This window comes from Pyrgilauda ruficollis, unplaced genomic scaffold (assembly GCF_017590135.1).
Source record: "Pyrgilauda ruficollis isolate IOZ18807 unplaced genomic scaffold, ASM1759013v1 scaffold182, whole genome shotgun sequence".
Taxonomy (NCBI): domain Eukaryota; kingdom Metazoa; phylum Chordata; class Aves; order Passeriformes; family Passeridae; genus Pyrgilauda; species Pyrgilauda ruficollis.
The window spans coordinates 673,324-694,591 of NW_024517207.1; the positions used below are offsets into that span (position 1 = coordinate 673,324).

Below are 21,268 nucleotides of genomic sequence, written 5' to 3' on the forward strand. Positions count from 1 at the left end.
TCAAAAGTCATGTTAAGTGTAAAAAACCCAACTAATTTTGCTTTTTTAAAATTAACTGCATCATCCAATAGCTTTATGCAATTCCCTGGTATTTACACAAATTCTAAAATAAACACTAATATAATATTGTCATTAAGTAACAGAGATAATGTTAGTACCAAATTATTCCACTGTTTTCCACAGTAGGTGGACCAATATTCCACTGATTCCAGCTGACACTAACTGTAAAATCTGCCTGACAAAGATATAAAAATGCAATCAACTCTTCACCCATCATCACTGATTTTCCACATCGCCCTTTCATGGGGTATCTTCACAGCTGCTGCTACACAACAAAGAGCACAATTCAAATTATGAAGCTTCTGTTACATAATTAACCTTGAATTGGGTCTTTCTTAGAAGGGGGAGTTCATGATAATGATTAGAATATTATAAACTATTCTGAATTTCACTAGTATTGCCTCCAATCTTCAGAGAAACCCTTCATCCATGAAACTGGGAATCCCTCCTACACCCAACAAGCTCTGGAGTTGAGCACTCATTTATTCAGGCATTTCAAGGAGTAAAGACTTTCTTCCACTGAGTATCTGCCATAACTGTTACTGAAACTTGGTAATCCATTTCAGCTAGGAAAGTACACACTCAAGGTGCTTTCATTTTACTGTTGTGCTATGCAAAACACCACATATAATTCACTATGGAAGACATTCAAATTATTTCTATCGGTGCATTAACATGAAATACTTCCAGTTTCACATTTTTTTATTCATTCAATTCTTTCTTAACTCACAATTTTGTATTGTCCTGGAAGATTATAAAAAAAGCCCTCGGACTAAAATCCTTTTCTTCGAAAAAATGCTGCCAGGATAATTCTTAAGATGACCTGAACAAATGTTCTGTATGATATTCAAAGATTTTAAGTTAAATTATTAACACCAAATGTTCTTTTAAAAACTCTGAAAAAAGTCTAATACTTTATGTAATTCTCTTTCATTCTCAACAAAGTACAGGAACATGGAGTACAAATGAAAATTGGGCAGCCATGCAGATGAACAACCCAATGATGCCATATCCTAAGGATTTCAGCCAGCCCCAATCTGCAAAGCTGCAGACTCATTTCTCTCATTCCATTTCAAGCTCTACAAAAAAATTCACATCAGTATCCAACAGAAATTTTATTTGAAATTTTGTGGCTTGGAAGCATTAAAAAAAAAATCAATTAAAAAAATCAGTTTTTCCCTCTCTCTCTCCCAAGAATTACATAATTTAGTCACATAAAAATTCAAAAGCAGTCTCCAGTGCATCTTGCTAAAAGACAAATGTCAATTTGAATGTAATACATCCGAACTGTAAGAAATTTTGTTGCATTTGGGTTATTTTTTGCCTAAACCACATCAGCACTCTCCAAGCATAGAGCACACCATTAAAAACAACTAAGAAATTTAAACTAATTTCTAATTTTCTAATTAGTGCGTGATTCTGAAAAAATAATACTGCTCTGAATACTGCTATTTAAAGAAATGCTTGTCTATAAATATGGAATCCCATTAATAATACCTACACAGAGAAAACTTTACTCTTAGACTAGTGTATTTTTATTATGACATTTCCTTTATTTAAACACTTTTGAATGCCAAACAACAGAAAATTTTCAAGTGTTACTGTGGACTGTGCAATGCGGCAGAAAGGTATGGGAACACAGATGATCATACCCAGTTTTTACACAACATTTTAGCTGTAAAATTTTGAAAAAGATCCCTGAGGGGTAGAAAATGTTACTATAATCTGCACAATCAGGTTGAGAGGGGAACCCAACATTCAGTGGGTGAGAGATGCAAGAGGGACTGAGCAGAGTGCCAGAGATCAGCTGAGCTGCCAGCGAGGGCAGACGGAGAGGTGGCCCCTGCCTGGGGCAGCACTGGGGACCTTGGGGTGGCAGCTCTGCTGCTGTGTCATTGTCACTGTCATTGTCCAGGACAGGCTGGAACTGGAGCCTGCCAGAAAGGCAGCGTGGGGCTCACCACATCCTGCCAGCCTGGCAGGGAGCCTGGGACAAACAGGGCACCCAAAGCCTGGGGATGGGACAATGCTGGTTGTGCAAGCACCAAACTGCTCCTCCATGAGTTAATGCAAGGAAAACATGATTAAAATAGATCCCTTTCCTCTCCTCCTCTCTTCCCCCACGTGGAACAAGACTTCTTTTCCACAGCACCAAGGAATACTACATTTCCACTTTATACACAGAAGAAGTGAGCAAATACCAAATAAGCATGGGTCATTGGTACCATGAAAACATGGAAAAATTCTTTTATCTTCACGTATAAATACATTTTATTTATATTGTTTCAATTTTAAACAGAATTCCAACGGTATTACTAATGGTAAACTAAAACCTTTTTCTAACCCAGAAGCAAAAATTTGTTTGTTTTTGTGACATTAAGAGTACACACCAAAGTCCACTGTCACTGATGAGTCACATTTTGCTAACAGCTTGTGTCCAATATTTAAAAATTTTAAAAAGCATTGGGACTATTTTTTCTAGAAAAATTCAATTATTACTCCAGGCCACAAATATGCAACCAGTGCTGACTTCCTGTCTATGACTTTAATCCCATCAGCTCTGACTTAGAGTGTGATCAAATCCTGCCTGATCAAGTTTCACAATAGATCACTCACCAGACTTCAGGGAGAATTCTGAAATTTCACCAGACATCCCAAGAGCTCCTAGCACGCTGTACACAGCGTGATGTTTCTTGTAATTTTAATTGGATCTGTGTAGAAATAACCTAGACTAGGTTTTAAATAAACAAAGGCATTAAGACAAGATGGGTTACATCATGCCAGCTTGCTCCCTTCTTGAAATTTTCTGCCGTTTTACCAAAAATATTTAAAAATCCCTGAAGGCTAATGCATGACACAACCCTTCCAGAATATTACCAACAACACCTCCAACTCTTAAGTTGTGTTACTGCTCAGTTTCTTGGCTTATTTGCTGGACTCAAACAAAACCACGTCCTTCTCATGATTTATACACCTCAAACACTTGGTGACTGCACTGTGTTCAGTAAAACACAGTGAAGTTATTTAGGAAGAACAGGTAATTGTTTCATTTGTGCTCTGCTTTGTCTTGGATAAACAAAATGAAACCTAACATTTCATGAACACAACAGTAGTTCCATAAAGGAACTGTGAAGTAGTGTAACTTCTTTATGCTGCTTCATTGGAAGCAATAGGAATGACACTAACAATGAAATGCTGCAACATGAAATCCCATCACAATTTCCCATCAAAATCCTACAGCAACCATAGGTGGTAAAATATCAGACTGGACTGAACTCTGAAGACTCGTAGAACTCTACCATCTTTTAGATTTACTAGTTTTGTCACTGATAACTTGATTTGGAGCACTGCCTGTGCAATGACATGGATGTGCAATGCACAAGGACAAATGGAACCCTCTGCCCCTGTCAGATGCACAATTCCTCCCTATTCCTGGCTACTAGGAACATTGTCCAGTCTCAAAAGGGGTGGGTGAAATGAGATTTAACAGGCTGCTGGCATTAAACATGGTATTCTGAGAACAGAAACACCAAGAAAACAACTGCACCCGGCCAAGCACCGCTTCATCCTTGGGAAACCTCAACACAATCATGTGGCACAGGCCATATAATAATGCGATTATAACTATAAATTATAATTAGAACTATAAATGATAATTCTTCATGTTGAAGCACAGGCTCAAGCCAGGTACAACATATTCACTCCAGTCTATGACACAATTTTGAAAACCTCTGTAGAAGCTGAAAGACCCTCTAAAAAGTATAAATTTTTACTCAAAAATAATCAGTTTACTAAAAAGTGTAAGTTTTACTCAAACTGAACCTTAAACTGTTAATCTGACTTTTAACTAATCACTGCAAAGTTCGTGTAATAATCTTATGTTCCGAACAGCGTGTCAGTTTGTGTTTAGTATGAACAGTTGTATGCCAAAATAAGTACTTTTGCCAAAGAATTGTATCTAATGGGACATACCAAAGGGGACCATCACTGAACCTGAGGATTAGATCTGGGAAAAACAAAATTCTTTTTCTATTATGCATTAACAGCTGGCTTTTGCAAGTTAATAGTCAGGTTATTTTAATTTTTAATTCAGGTCAAGCACATTAAAAAACTCATCATGCTTCTTCCATCAAGGGACTCACAGTTTCCTGAGAGTATTTTTAGAGTTAAATAGTCCAGGCTATTAAAAAAAGATTTCAGAGAACTTTCTGTGAGAGAAATGGTGTGAGATCTTGGTACCTCTACCAAAAAATACAAGTGTGTAGATGAAATTACTTAAATATATTTTACATTTTTGCTCTGCTTGATGGTGAAATCCAAACTTGTTTAAGCTTTTTTCAAAACTCCTGATACTACATTAAAAAGTATCTTTTTATTGTCTTTCTTCTTTTTTTTTTTTTTTTTTGCCTACTTGATCAAACTTTACCAAGGTAGGAATCTAACCAAACTGCACCAATACCCCAAAATACTCCCTGTACCTCTCAAGGAAAAGAGCTATGTGGACTCTCTTGGCTATGCTTATAAGCAAAACTAAAAACCAGAAAATAAAAGAAAGCAGAAGTTTCTTAAAAATGTAGAATTCATGCAGTAAATAAGTAAGAGTAAAATAGGGAAGAGGGAAATTTCTATAGCTCATTATCTCTTCCCTCAAATTAAGTATTTGTGGCAGCAGCAAATGTGAAACAATTCTGCTACTGAAGGACTCAAAACAGAGGGAACAGAGAAAGATAAACTTGGATCTAAAGATGGGAGAAAATCAATTTGCTGAGATTGAAAAATTTAACATCTCACACCATGCTACTTTACATAAGAGAATGAAAATGCTCTGTACACTCTTCCCTAAAAGCAGTTGTGGGGTATTATGTTCAGCTATAAACTAAAACACATTTAAAAAAATTTTTTTTTACAGTTCAAATAATTAGAAGAGGAAAAACCCTGCTACTTCATGCTCCATACACATTGTTAAATACTAGTTTAAACAAGAAATGTCAGGAAATCTTCTACACATTTAAGTTTGACAAAATGGCTCTTGCCTTCAACAGATGATTCTGGATTCTATGATTGCTAAAGTTTGAGATTTTTTTATTCTAAAAACAACACGACAGAATCTTTTTCTAGTTTAAAAAACCCAGAAATTTATTACAATATATAATTTAAACTAAAAACTACTGACTGAAGGTGGAAGGTTGCATTTTTCAACTGCTATATTATTAATGTGTAGATAAGCTGTCAAAGCAATTACTGTTTTGCAATATCACAGTGTACCAATTACCAATGACCAAGCATTTATTTCCCAAACTGGGTTATATAACAACATTCACATTAAACAAAGTTTATTTAATACTGTAAGCCAGTCCACATTCTGAACTTATCTCCTCAGGTATGTGTATCCTAAAAAGCAGGACTGGAGCTACCCAGAATTGGTGAAAACACTACTGTACTGGGACATTGAAAAAAGTACAGTCATACTACAAGACTTCTCCTTCTGAAATAATTACTTACAAAATGTGCATTGTTTACATTTTTGTATTTACTTTCAAACTGTATTTTGCCACGATCAATCATTACGTACTTTCCCCCAAAAAAGAAACCAAAACAAGAAATTGAAAACAAATACACAGTTAAAACAACCCAGTCACGATATCCCACAAAATTAACAACTACACAGACTGAAAACTTCACTTGTACTTTTGGCCAAGTACTTTATTGGCCAACTGTACTACAGTGACCATTGTATTATATTGGCCAGTGCATGTTTAACATGCCAAATTAAACACAGCAGTACTGCAATAAACAGTTTCTACAGAGTACCATCAGAAATTATCCTTTTCTATTATTTTAGTGACTAAATATAATTCAACGATAATTCTCTAACCCATCCTATAGCCTGCATTTAGTTCTGGGTGTATGTCTCATAATCTTAACGACCCAACATTAATAAGTGTCCTTCTGGAGTAATGTCCATACCAGTCTATTTGATGATTTCCATTGACATTAATAAATTTTAGAATTAATCTTCCTGCCTGTCACGTATCTCCTGTTATCTCTTTTTCCATTTTAACAATGTATGTGATGTAAAAAAAATACAAAATAGCAGTGGTTGCAATAGAAACTCACCCTATAGAAGGCAGTTGTCAGGGGCAGCAATGCTGCAGCAATGCTGTATTCTTCTGAAGATGAACAATCCTGCAAGAAAAAACAAAGAAGAAAGTAAGCAAAACCATTTTATGCACTGTAATTTCATTTCTGCCTTATTGAGTCCCTCTGGCATCCTTCTGACACACAAGGTAATCTTCAATAATTCAATATCATGTAAAAACAACACATATTTATGAGTATGTGAGTATAAAGATATACACTATATACAGATCTATCTCTATATCTATCTATCTTCTCATGATTTCTCCTACAGAAGTAATGCTGTGATTCTTCCCACTTTAGAAATTTATTAGCCAATTTCTCATTCATATGTCTGACATACAAATTCACTGACCTAGTTTATAAATAATAAGGAAAGTTTTCCTCATTTAGGAAACAATAAAAAGGTAGCTTGCTTCCATTTGGGTCAAGAGCAAACCTGACTAAAATGGAAGTGATGTGATGACCAAAGAATGCCCTTTCAAAACGTCTACGTGAAGGAAGTGACATTTATGCAATATGAAATAATCACCTCCACAGTCTCTACAAAAGTTTGGCACAAGGTTAACTTTAAAAGAAGATGAAAACCTATTCTCTTCAAGTCTCTGAATGCCTCATTTAACAGTCAAGTGTGTCATTCATGTCTCTCTAGGCAGAGAAGGGTATGCCAAAGTAAATCAACTAGTAATTGTGCTGATGAAAGTTGTGATTTTATTACGGAAGTCTTTTAAAAGAAAGCAGAATTGGAATGTAACTTGATATTTAAAAAACAAACTACTTGAATTTTTATTACCATTAAAAAAAAAAAAAGAACAAAAAATACCCAACAACAGTTAAAAATTATACTTTTTCAGGAGTTTTTTCAGCAGCTCTTTTTGCCACCACTAAAGAGCACAATAATGCACATAATTGTACTAGACAAATGCATCACCATTGTGCCCCTGGATGATCAATGGACAACCAACATTTCCAGCTGAACACTTCATTTTAAAATTTTTAATATCTTTGTTACATTGGGCACCCTGCAACTCAAACCACTCCTATTAACTGTAACAACTGACCAAATGCCAAAATTGAAATATCTCAAGTGTTCCCCTTTCCCCTGCCAGACTTTACATTTAAAGCTTCAACATATCAGAGTTATCTAAAACAGAGCAAGTAGCAAAAACTTGGCACCAGCCAATTGTGATAGCAGAAATATGAAATCTGCATTACAAAACCAACAATGTTATGGATTATTAGGATGTTATTTGTATCCATCTCATTTTTTGTTCTTAAATGGCTGCAGAGTGACTGTGGATTGCAGGTTTAAAACAACAGACCAAAAAAACTCATCACAAGACAATTTTGCTTCTCATCATTGTAAAGTCTATTTCAACCTTTGTGATTTCTCAATCATTTTTAACAAATCCTTCCTCTTCTATTACTTTAATCAAGCTCACCTAAATGGAACAGCAATGTCCATTATAGTTAAATTCAGCAGCATTTAGAAAATGCTTACACATAAATTCTGAAAAGGGACACAACAAGTTCACAGTTGTGAAGGTTTATTTCTGCACAGAGGGTTCCAATGTGTCTAACTCTGCACAAATGCAAGAATGCTAACTGTGCATGGACAACACGAGTTTGGCAAGTGCTCACACTTCATAACACACTTCCAACCTGGTAGAGGAAAACTAACAAAAATGGACACTGAAAAACTCAATAAATGTTTCAATGATGCCTCTCGGTATTGCAATATGTATACAGCAAACCCAAATTAGTTTGTAAGATCTCAGAGCACAAGGTTAAAGGACAGAGCCTCAGCTGCTTTCAATTTTCCATTTCTGCATTATTCCCTATTGTTATCCACATCCTTAATCCCCATTTGGAAGTTAGCATACATATTTTTAGTTCAATATATGATAAATATTCTTAGTACTTTTTCACTTAACAAGAACACTTCCCACTTAAAATTTGACTTTCCAATCTTTAGAAATGTGCAACAGCTTTCAAAGAAATACATATCTTATTTCTGTACATGATTATTTATAACCAGGTATAAAATAATCCATCCTCAATTTCAGGTTACCTACTTAATCCCTTAGCTCAAATTATTTGAAAGAGTTCGGGCTTTTATCCAAAATATACATAAAAATATCTTTATAAAAACTGAGCAATGTATTTTCACCTAGAGAGCATTCAATACTCCAAGAGCTAACATATGTCTCAAAGATATATATCATCACCGTATAAACAACACATTAGATTATTTTTTCCATTCCTTCCTTCAAGTATGAAATTCTCCACATATTCCATGTCAGCAGTACATGGACTTGTAGTGTGGTAGTATTATCTCTATATATGTTTTTTTTCTTCTTCTGTATATGACAAGGAATACAAAATTATCTGAATTAGGAATAAATTACAACACTGTTGTTTTAAGATGAGTGAAACTAATTAATTGTTTACTTGCATTGTAGCTGCAAGTAAATGCCATAGTTAAAAGAGATGTTGCATTGAAATCTCAGCTTCTGAATTTTACAGCCAAACCAAAGCACTGGAAATGTCATATGTGTGCTGTAGGCAATTAATTTAGACCCCTGAAACAATGCAATCCAGCTGCCTTATATATAATATCTTTACCAATTGTGAAAAATACTGCTGCTACAGAAGTAGACAAAAATCAAATACCATAAAATAATCAAAGCTTTTCCACCTAATTTGCACAAAATGAAGCTGAAACACATCTGGGGAACAAAAATTATTTTCAGCAAATTAATCATCAAAAAACCAATGTCATTTGACAGTGAAATACAGACTTCCACCATGACATATGCAGAGTACTGCTTTGAATGCATGCCTAATTGAGTGAAAACCTGGCACATTATTCTGGCCATACTGATCCTATATCCAGACAGTTGCTGAACTCTGTAGCAGATTGGATAGGTTACAGGAATTCATGTACACTTAAAATAGCTTTGCTACACTGAATTGACAAGTGAATAATAAAAGGAGAATGCTTTTCCTTACATCACTTACTTTGACATATGAATTACTTTTATACTCCAGTCAGTTTAAATATGCAGCAAAACTTTGGTGGTTCCATATTGCCATTAGATTGCAGAGCTGAGAGCCTGGAAGTTACAGATTTTGGCTGCCTGGCTGGACACGTGGGGCTGATATGGGGGAGCACTGATGGCTTTTGGAATCTGGTAGGTGGCTTAGGCTTCTGGTGCTGGAGGAGAGAGTCAACTCTGCTCCTCACTCTTGACTTCAGAACAGGTACTGCCTGGAACACTTGCTTGGAAAACAAGGTATTGTACATCACGAGGAATTGTACACCATCATGAACGGTACACCACCACGAATTGTACATCATCAGGAACTGTACATCATCAGGAATTGTACACCATCATGAACTGTGCACCATCATGAAGCTGAGATGCCCTCTGCAGTGTGGTCCTAGTGATGAACAGCTGGGAAAAGTCACCCCAGGAAAAGACCTTCCCTGATCTGCTCCTGGACATGCAGGCTCAAGAATGAGGAATTGTACACCATCATGAACTGTACACCACCACGAATTGGACATCATCGGGAACTGTACATCATCACGAACTGTATATGATCAGGAACTGTACATCATCAGGAATTGCACATCATTGTGAACTGTACATCATCAGGAACTGTACATCATCAGGAACTGTACACCATCATGAACTGTGCACCATCATGAAGCTGAGATGCCCTCTGCAGTGTGGTCCTAGTGATGAACAGCTGGGAAAAGTCACCCCAGGAAAAGACCTTCCCTGATCTGCTCCTGGACATGCAGGCTCAAGAAGGCTGTTAAGTCCCCTCTGATATCCCACAAGAGCAAGCCCAAGCCAGTGAAGCACCACGACAGTGCAGGAAAATGACATCTCTTCTTGCATTAAACAGCAACTTACACTTAGGGATTTCCGCTTTCTCTTAGTCACATGGTAAAAATTTAGAATATATGTACAGAACATCGAGTTATCATTTAAGATGGAATTTTCTTAAATTCATCTTGATAGTCTCTCTCATTAACTGCTACCTGATACAGTGTCTTCCTGCATTAAAACCCATTCTGCTTTAGGCACTAAGCTTTTCAAACAGACACCACATTTTTAATAATCTACAGAAATCTGAGTATGCCAAAAACTTGGGATCCAATTTTGCCTTACAATCAGGAACACCACAAATACATGGAATTCCCCACAGGCCTGACTATCACGTGAAATCACTGTAGCACGCAGTGAATGAAACTAAGAAGCTGAATATGGCAGCACTTGATCCACACCTTTTTGGCAGCACAGGAGGATGCGTGCATGCTCTGTTAAAAATGCTGCTCAACACTGCACTTTCCCTCTTGAGAATAACTGAAGTCAATTTTCAGGCATACGGAGAGCATTCATCACCCTGCAGGACTAAGCTCAAAATGAATCCAAAAAAAAAAAAAAAGCCAGAAACTTTAGGGTCAGATGTGTTTTTAAAGCACTAACCCAAGAACTGTTATATCAGCATACGTAACTATGTGCAGAACATCAGCTACAAATTACAGGTGAAACATTAGTTACAAATTCAACAGATCACTTCACTGGTGTCAAGTTTTAATCCCAATTCTTATAGATGTATTAGGTGGGCAGGGTTTTACTAAATCACAGAATTTTTATTATTGATGCAGTTTATATTTTGGAAACATGAACTATCAATCCTAATGCACAAGCTACTACTTTTGTCTAAAGCAGGAAGAGAATTCAACAGCCCAGCTTAGAAAAAATGTTTTGTTTGCTAAAAGGAATACAGATTCATCAGGTAGAACTGCAGTGTTAAGTCATAACTATACCTTAATATTAATGAGGTTATTTTTCATTTTTATTAGAAGAACTGCATAGATTTTACTCATTCATACACAAATACAATATTAATGCAATTGAACTATTACAATTGAGTTTTCATCAAAGAAAGCCTGTTTTATGTAAATTGATGTTACCATCAATGTCCTTTATATTCAATCTTTGCAGAATCAAAAATGCAAGTAAATAAACGGACAATTTAACAATATCTGATTATACCCAATATAATTATACGCCGTCTTGAAAAACCACAGTCCTACTTGGAATTTCCAAAACAACTTCAAAAAGTATTCAACTTACAAGTTTCAACTTCACAGATAAAGCCATACTTAAAATTACAATGTTTGTTGAAATAAATGCCAATATGACAATAATCACTTACATTACCTTTACTAGCATCACATAATTAACTTCACAAGAAAGTTTAAATCTTATTAGTAGAATCATAAGCAAAATTGCTTTTTTTCAGGGAAAATTCACGTGCATTTACTTTCTTGCTAATGTTCATATAGAGCTTTGTCTAGTGAAGTTACCACCAATGCCAGCTGCTGCTTTGCTTTACAGTGGGATCAAACTTTTCCTTTTTTTTTTTTTTTTTTGTTGACAAAGGTGAAATCAAACCTTATTGGACCAGCTACATTTTATTAAGTGTAACTCTTCTGGGACCTGAGAAACAGGATGAAAAGTAGACATACTGAGAAAGTCCACAGAGCTAACTACCTACTGCCTTATCTTTTGACAGCTATAAGAACAAACTCAAAACTTGGGAGATACTGCCTTACAAAATTCTCATTATTTTTAAAACTTCTTGTCTATATTCTTGATAAGAATATAAAGAGCTTTTCAAAAGTATTAATTTGCAAAAACCAACTCTGCCTTCATAAATGACCCTAATACGTTTTATGTGTCGCTCATTAACACAAGATTTTAATTTTGTTTTTTTTTTCTGCGTAAACACTGCTGCAGGGATTGACAGTTAATAAAACCAAGACAAGGACACTCTTATTGTCTGTGGTTTCCAGGTTTAAAATTGATCAGATCTCCGGGCTTTTAATGAGCAGCTTCTCATACTGCTGCCTGGGCTGACAGCAATAATTGAACACAAAGTCCAGAGCAAAGACTTGACCCGTGCTCTGAATTTTGCCACATGGAACAGTCTCTTCACCCTCTATGGCCAGCACAGAGTGATGCCAGTGCAGAAGACAAAGGAACAGCACCCAGCCCAGGAGAATCCTCACTGATTGGCTTTGACTTTGTGCTCTTTCTGCCTGACCAGGAGCCTTTGCAATGACCATTTAATTAAGGAACCTATCCTGTCAGCAACAGGATGTAAGATATTGTAGAGCTGCCATTCTAGGCAAGAGATCCAGTTTTATTTTAGAGGTATTTTACTTCCTGAGGAACTTCATGTTTGTCTTCACCTGGCCCTGAATCATCAGAAGTTTGCCTGCCTTTGAAGCATAGTGGTATAAGGAACAGGATTCAATCAAGGCAGCTCAGATGCAATTACACAAGCACACAGTGCTCAATGATTTTTAAGTTTCCTTTTGCTTTACTCCACATATTCACAAGCTAGCAAATGCAACAGATTTTCTCTGTGCAGCCCCATCCCACTCCTGATCTCACAGCAAGTGAAAACAAGAAACAACATTTCACTCAAAGAAGAGCTGTCGAGCCCCCCCAGCCCCCACGCTTTCTCAATAAACACATTTCCGTCTAGGCTTGAGGTTAGTCATTTCCTCCTCCTCTTTACAAATTACATCTAGGAGATCAGGAACCTCAATTTTTATGTGCATAAATTACACATTTGTCACTGTCATTTTCTGTACCCTAGAAGCCTAAAAACATGTAACTTTTTTTGCAAGATACTGATAAAAACAAGAATGCCATCCCTCGCGTCTCAGCACATCTGAGTTTCTTTAACAGAAATGCCATGCATGTTTCTGAATACTGTCATGAGGCCCATGGCAATAAAGTTCAACATACTCAGGCTGTAATCTTCTCCCAAGGAAATGGTTGGGATGCCAAGATGCCTTTTGACTTTTATTTCACAGCAGGGCTTCATTCACAGTGACTCTGTCCAAACCTTAAACTACACCAGCTGTGATACAAGGTCCTGCACAGCAATTTGTAAAAAGTTTTGACAAACAACACTCAAATGATAGAATATATTGCAATTCATGATAAAAAAGTGATCAATATCCATTAACTGCTCAGCTGGAGGGAGTGATTAATTGATAATATATCTAGGAACTGCAGCGTACTCCTGGAGCCTTGGTAGACCAAAACACTTCTGCAGCCACTGCAAAACATTAACATAGGATACTCTGCAAACTGCTGTACAGACAGCCTGTTTACTTGAGTTAGGGAACAACAGAGAAATGCTTAAGACATCAAAAGAACTATTAAAATAGATGCCATATTACAGTACAGTCCAGTTACATATTAACAAATCAGTTCACAAGTACACAGGACACATCCTTACTCCCAGCAGCATCTCCTCTCCTAAATTTTAAAGGAGACTTTCAAATACATATACTTTCATAAACTTTCAAATATGCACAAAAACATTCACCTTGCTTAACTTTTACTGTTCTTTTCTACGTTTCATGTGATTTTCCAATTTCACATACTTTTAATAAAAATGCATCACATCATTAGAGCACATTCTATACAATTTTTACAACTTAACAGGAATGAACTCCTAAAATAAAATTAATCAGATTTATAAGGGTATGTAAAGCGATTCACTGAAAAACCAGTTTTTCACTTTAGAAGAAAAACATTTGGATAGAAATGGAATTTTACATCCATCTTCTGTCATGTAATGAAACGACGCTCAGTTCAGAGCAGATACCAAAAGATTTTGGGTCTAGTTCACCACGGAGAAACTGAACAGTGTCTGATGAAATGTAACTTGGAAGTAGGGCTCACTGAAAATTTTCCACTGAATAGCACGTGATAGCAAAATAATTTTTTATTTATGCTAAGAACCCTCAATGACATCATCTTAGGAAAGAGAACTTCCAATCCTCAAGGCTCTCCCCTTGGGAGACTCAGTCTCTTGCCGACTGATTTTCTGGGGAACCAGAAATAAAACCTTTGACACGAATTCAAAGAAGGCAAGGAACAGGTTTGGGGGAGCTACAGGCTGGACAGTAGGGAGCAAGTCCTCATAGAGAGCATTTCCAGACACAGGAAGAACACAAAAGTGATTTAGAACGCAAAAAACCAACTGACTAAGGAAAACAGCATCACTGTCATCAATGAAATACCAACCTCTGTATCTGAGGAAAGAGCAGCTTGTCTTTTGCAGGCTCCTTTGGTACCCTTGGGGCACAAGCTGGGAGAGAAAGTCTGGAGGAAAGAGTGGGAAACTGACTGCACTGTCAGGCTCAAGCTTTAGCAGGCAGGTGGTTCTGAATCCTGTTTTCAGGGCCTGATACTGCGGTGAATGTTTTCATTAACAACACGGAAAATGGCGTGAAATGCATCCTCATCACATCTCTGACTGACATCAAATTTGGGAGAGGTAAATACGCTGGAGAGCAGGACTGCTGCTGACTGGCATCACAGCCTGGCAGACACAGACTGAAAGAGCCTCCTGAGCCTCCCAAAGAGAAAGTTCTGTACAAGGGACAGGGTAACTCCATGTGGAAACATGAACTACACACAGACAGCACCGGGAGCCATATGCTGTCCTAGACATGTCAAACCAAGTCTAAAATCCTATAGAGTTATAGCAGGGGAAAAATAACAAAACAATTAGAAAGTTTATGGATCTGAACCAAGAGAATATCAGGATAGAACACAACTGAAAGAATCCCAAAAAACCTAAATAAATACATAAAGAGAAAAGAGCGTGCTCAACCAGCACAGAAAGAAATTACTGGCAAGAAAGCTGATGCCAATTTTATGTATCTCTACCTATGTCCAATGCATCCACAGGGTTCTGGCAGGTGAACCCAAGCCCAAGTTTGCCAGGCTGTAGCACTGCCCCTGGCAGAGGCATTTTCCACCAACTGCCCAAAATGGGGTCTCTTCAATACCTATTTGACATCTTATTACAGGACAGCTTTGGGCTTTTTAAGCCAACCTTGATATTACTGAACAGCTTTCCTACACTTTTGGCAGGGGCACCAGATGGTCTGTGCACAGCTGCACCAAAGGACAACACGACCGACACTGACCAGCTGCTCCTAGAAGAAGTTTTCTTGGATCAGCTTTGTTGGTGCAGCCCCATTTCTGGATCCATGAAACAAGTGTCAGCTGCTGGAAGAGGATATTTCTGGGATGACCTGCAATGGCTGCAGAATTTCAAGTATGACAAGCGGTGTTTTGTGGGTTTTTCTGAGGAAATTGTGATTAAAAGGTTCTGAATCTCGAATTCAGCCAGCGAGGGCTTTTCCACGCTCAGGCACAGATGACGCACTGTGTTAGCTGTGCTGGTGAACTTGACAGAACCTAAAATCCCTCGCTGCCAACTCCACTGCCAGACCTCTCTGCTCCTTAATAGGCTGGAATGTAAATCTTCAGTTATGTTTCAAAGAGTAGTGCAGTTTTAACAGCATTAATGAAAGCCGTTGTAGAAGTCGCTTAATCCAAAAACCAACCTTGAAACAACAACCAGAATTAGGCACACTGCACATCATGAAAAAAATCATGTTACTAGAGCAGTCAGAAATATCCCATTTAGCTGGAGAAAAAAAATTCCAGTGATAAAGTAATTTCAAGGATAAGCAGTTCATAGAAAATAATACTTGAAGCAAATTTGGGAAACTGAAAGACATATGTTGTGCATGATTCAGTAGCATGTAGAGCAGTGCCCACCTTGATTAACACATCAAATCTGTGTGATCAAGGAAGAATGTTGCTACAAAGCCTGAAAAGCCCAAGAGATTCTGAGATTTCAAGCCTGCTTGATTTAGTAAAGTGCTTCCTCCAAGACAGCATCCATCAACAGAATATTCTAATACAAATATTTAAACTATGAAAAAGGAAAACACAGAAAATACAGTATTTTCATTTCACTTAATATTAAGTACTTTAAACTTTCTGATTGTACTTTTCAGTGCACTGACAGCAGCCACCTCTTTCATATAGATACAGATTTTGTTTGAAATCTTACACTTTTTAGTGGTTCAATGCACAGGAGATGTGGGAACTGTTTATTATGAAATATTTATTAAAAATTAATTTCTTGATAATTAATGAAATGTTTGCTTTTCTAAGAATCCAAGTGAAAATAAGCATGAAGCATTTTTAGTAAGAGATAAAGACAATGGAAGAAACAGTAAACCAATTTTAAATTTGTAGAACTCCCCTCAAAATCCTTCCGTCTTAAAGCTTGCTGAATCGATACTTTTCTCTAGGATTTTTAAATGGCTTCAGGAAATAAGAACTTTGGTTACAAAAGTGAAAAAGTAAACTCCCAAAACATGCTAGCTGGTCATCTAGCTGAAGAGGCATGTTTGGATGTCCTTAAAAAAATTCCTGTTCTCTGTAAGAACTGTTTGGCAGGGCAAACACAACCAGAGGAAAGAAGACATCCTTGAGCTTGCTGTGTGGACCAAAGAAGCAGAAGTGTACTAGCACTGCCTTCCAGCAAAATTCTTTCTTTGGTACAAATTCTAGGAAATCTTGGTATGATCCCTGTCTGTTCCACAGCCTTCTAAACCACAGCTAGTAGCAACATCCAGCTAACTAGCCACAGAGAAAGCCTTCTTTGCCAGATTTTGGATTGCCAGCTAATCCATTTTAAAACCCTGACAAATCTTCTCCTAGGCTATCTGATCTTCCTTCCAGAAGGTTTTGTTCCAAACACCTGTTTTGTTCTTATTTCACTGACATTTCAAGAAAAAAGTGCAGAAAGGGTAGTTCTGCCATGTAATCACAGAACATGGCAAGAAGTTTAATAAAACTTCTGTACCTTGGGGTACAATGAAATACTGGTGAAGTTCTAAGTCCCAGCTATAGTCATACTGCTTGAAATTCTTTCCTCACAATTCATATTTGGAGCTTTCAGAAGGATGTGCCAGATTGCAATGGCTGGATAAAAAAGAACGGGTAGTGAAAACAAAAACTGAGAAGTTCAAGTATTAGCAATGGCTTTGGCATCCTGAAACCAGCATGACTCCAGTTCCAGAGAACACACAAGCAAATCACCAAATGAGTGCAGAACACAATTCTGAAGATCAACAGATAATTTTTGGACAGCATGGCATTATTTAGTGCACATGCTCAATGAAACACACTGTATCAGCAAGAACTATCAGCCATGTACAATAAATGTGATGACTCAAATGATAAGTATTTCTTATCTGTGTCTCTTCCTAACAAGTAATATGAGTAGATGGCCTGATGCATTTGACCATCTTCTCATTCCTTTTATCTTATGTGCAGTTCTAAGTAGCAAAGAAATCCCCAAGCTTCCAGGAAGCTTCACTATCACAGCTGACATGAATCCCACAGTATCCCTTTCCTTTTCTTTCAGTACCACACTCGTGTTGATGGCAACTTTTTGTCCAAGTTCCTTACGCTGCTAAAGTTTTAGATCTTGTTCTTTCCTGTTTTTCAAGGATACTTAGGAGTGTAGCTTTTGGTTCAATCCTGTGAGACATCTTGCCAGGTGCTGCTAGTCAACAACTTATTAAAAATTTCAAATACTCTTACTTACCACCCTTCTCCTTCTTCAGATCTTCTCTTATGCACAGAAACTAAAATAATGCATTTTCTAAATGAATACACAGCGTGAGAGCTGGGTGCATCAGCATGATGCTGCTGGGTCATCTGCTGGAGCCCATTTGTGCAATGAGACGTGACTGTGATGATGCAGCCAAAATTCACCACCGCTTTAACAACAACAGAGGTGCTACATTCCTGATTTTGATGAAAATCTCTACAAAATACCTTATCATTAAACGGGTTGGAATAATTAATTATGATCTGCTGGACTGATTTTAAATTCATCAGTTCTGACGCCTACTGTTTTCATGCGCAGGTTGTACCTTGAATTTGGAAATGAGAATATTACAAACTGTATTATAATGCAGACAAGGAAAAACATGAAGTTTCTACAGAAGAAGTGCTGAAAATCATGGCACTCCCATAATCTGAGTTGATTTTAAGTACATTATTATTATTACTACAGTTAGAGTAATAAGATATTTCATTCCATATACCTGAGAGACATAGAGAATGTTAGATGCCAATTGTATGGAATTTCCTTACATATAACAAAGGATTTGTATTCTCTAAAGTGATGTTTAACCAATTAACATTCCAAGTAAAGATTTTACAAGGTGTTCAACTGACTAAAGGACTTAATTTAATCAAAAGAAGCTGGTTTTGTCCTCAAAAGTCAAATAATCTGTATAGAAAATCAAATCCATTTGTTTATTTACAAACATTGTAGGACTTTAGACTGCTAAACATGCACTTCCAATTCCAATTCTTAGCTCCCAAGTGGAGTTTTGGACTTCAGAGTTCAAGAATTAGGGGAGAGGTGGGGAAAGGGGGTTATGGGATTTGTTTGTTTAGCTACAGACATTAGGTAAAGTAATTTTTAAATACTTTGCTGGATCACTAGATACCAAAGCCTGCCCCCATGACTGAGTACAGGGAGGGAATTACTAAAAATAAGCCTCATTAAAGCATGTTTACATGGCATTTTCCATGAATGCTAAAAGCCAATTAATTTAAGTCATAATTCTGGGCTGTGATATTGAAAAAGAGTGTCAACAGCTGCAAGAATTTTTTACAACATATGCAGATTGTCAAATGTTCTTCTGTTTACACCTTTATTTTGTGTTCTTGTTCTAGAATGGCACATACTTTTAATGTAACAGCAGAGGAGGCAGATCTTATACTGTAAAGAAACTGATCCTTATGCTTTTTTCCTCAGAAATCATTCTAATGTCACACAGTTCACTACTGTTTGTTTGTCATATTAATGCATTTGTCAAAGTTTACACGAAATACTGACAAACCCCAGAACTGGCCTGTGTTTTATGGTATTTATCTCAGCACCACACTTCAGTTTTTGAATGCAAGCTGCTGAGATCTCTTTGGTTTAAACCAAAGGTTATGCAAACATGACAGCAGCCAAACGATTAGAAGGCTTTGGGTATTCCATTTTCTGTCTGCTTCAGAAATGACCGCGTGTGAAAAATAATGAGGCTCTTACAGCCACCCATTAGGAATTTTTATGCAAATTCCTGTAAAATCAAGCACTTAGAAGCTTCATAAAATTCCCTACAGAAACAACAAAGCAGTTGTCCATCTGGCATGTTTCTCCTGGTGGCCAAGGCAGCACACCTTGCAGAAACGTCTCACTGCAGCTTCTCTGCCTGGGCTTACCAGGTTCTTGAAGGGTGAAGTGCAGGGGAAGGAGGAGCAGACACCACAATACACAGGAATTCCTTTTCCTAAAAATAGACTGTGCACATGTGGTACAGTCACTGCATGGGTACAGCAAATCAATACCATGCAATATTCTGCCACTTACTGCACACACTGAATGGCACTCAGAGCAGATGAAGAGCATGTACACATAATTAACAGTGTTTTATACACATATCTATAGGGAATGATGGACCTGTACTGCAATACACTTTATAAACCTACCTAACATCTTAGCTAAAACAAAAACTTCATGTGCTACTTCCTTATTTTTATAAATATAAAACCTGTAAAAACAGAAGTTTTTACTGATTTCACATAGCTTGTTATATTAGCAAAGTGCCTATTCTTTCCAACATGAAAGACTTTTGGTTTTGGGTATGTTCTTTACCACCTTCCACCAGCTAACCTCTTTCCCAGCCAGGCTGGAGAACAACTCCACAGCAGCACAACACAATTCCTAAGCCAGACTTGTTTTATTTACAGCAGTGAGCAGCAGTACAAACACATGTCTGCTTTTCATCACGACGACCAAAAATATTCAGAACATGGAGTTATTAGGAACACTTGGCAACCACAAGGCCACAATTAACAGTAATGATCACTTCAGAGCAGTCAGAGCTTACCATGCCAACACTCCAAGGAGCTGCATGGTTTCAGTGAGGTACCCGGGTGTGAGCAAACACAGGCGAGCACATCCTGCACCAGCAGCAAATGTGACAGGGTTGAACAGAAGGCCAGCAACAAGGAGACATCCATGAAGAGTAAAGCTTGAGTAAAGCCTGCTCCAGCTGCCCAACAGCACAGAAACCCCTCTGGGATGGATGGGTTTGTACCACCCTCCTCACCTGTGCCAGGGAAATTCCCCTGTGAGCCCCAAAGCTGCATCCTGCCAGAGCAGCTGCAGGGGCCACTGCTCATGTGCAGTTCTGCTTGTTCTTGTATTAAACCCAACACCCCCCTATCATTTGATATTTTGATATAATATTAAGCAAAGACTCTGAAAACAAGGCTGGCCCTGCTCTGGTATGCCTGTGCACATGTGTGCACACATCGAGGGCAGGAGGAAGTGCGTGAACACGTGTTGTGGGCAGAAGCCTGGAGGGAAGGGAGGGAAGTTGAAGGCAGATGCAGGAGCGGACAGCACGCCATGGGACTCTCATTTCTGCTAATCCCTCTCTTTTCCTTTCCTTAAGTAACAGTCTTGTGCAATAGCTGTGCAGGGCAGGTCCATGCAGAAGTCAGGATTAACAGAAGCAGGGTCTCGGAAGTCTGCAGGAAACAGCAATTTAGGAATTTCCCTGCCACACACGAGCTCATTCCTGAACAGCACTGCTGGCACAGCCCCAGTGTGAAAAGCAGCCATGGTTTTCTGCTGCCTGGTCATCAAAAACCCATCCTTGCTAAAACCACAGAGGCAGTTTAACAGAGCTGGAGACAACATCCCTGGGGCATGGGCACACATGCAGAATCAGCCAGACCTCGCTGGGCACACCACTGCACTCATTAATGTCCCCAAGGATGCCACAAGGAATTACCTGGACACTGTCACACAGGGAGAGTCCTGGCCCAAGGAATGGTTGCTGCCATGCCAGAGGGGACACCTCCCTTGACACCTGCAGTGTAGGGAATGCTGACTGTCCCTCCAGCAGGGGTAGGGAAGCTGGCAGTGCCATGACAGCAGCACACACACCCCACTCCATGACACAGAAACAGGCAGCCCTGCAAAGAAAGCAACTCTGCTTTCTGGGTTTGACAAAGAGATACCCTCGACTGCAACCTCCCAGGACTCTGCAGCCATCCTGTGATGAGTA

At 38.0% G+C, this 21,268-nt stretch overlaps 1 protein-coding gene across 4 annotated transcripts in view; it reads right to left on the reverse strand.

The window, feature by feature from the left end:
- SBF2 (SET binding factor 2) overlaps positions 1 to 21,268 on the reverse strand; it is a 234,227-nt gene that overhangs the window by 58,891 nt on the left and 154,068 nt on the right. For all 4 annotated transcript variants that reach the window (XM_041464626.1, XM_041464628.1, XM_041464627.1 and 1 more), the window contains exon 17: positions 6,178 to 6,246. In XM_041464626.1, coding sequence (XP_041320560.1) covers positions 6,178 to 6,246 — 69 coding nt within the window. The remainder of the gene's footprint in view (positions 1 to 6,177; positions 6,247 to 21,268) is intronic.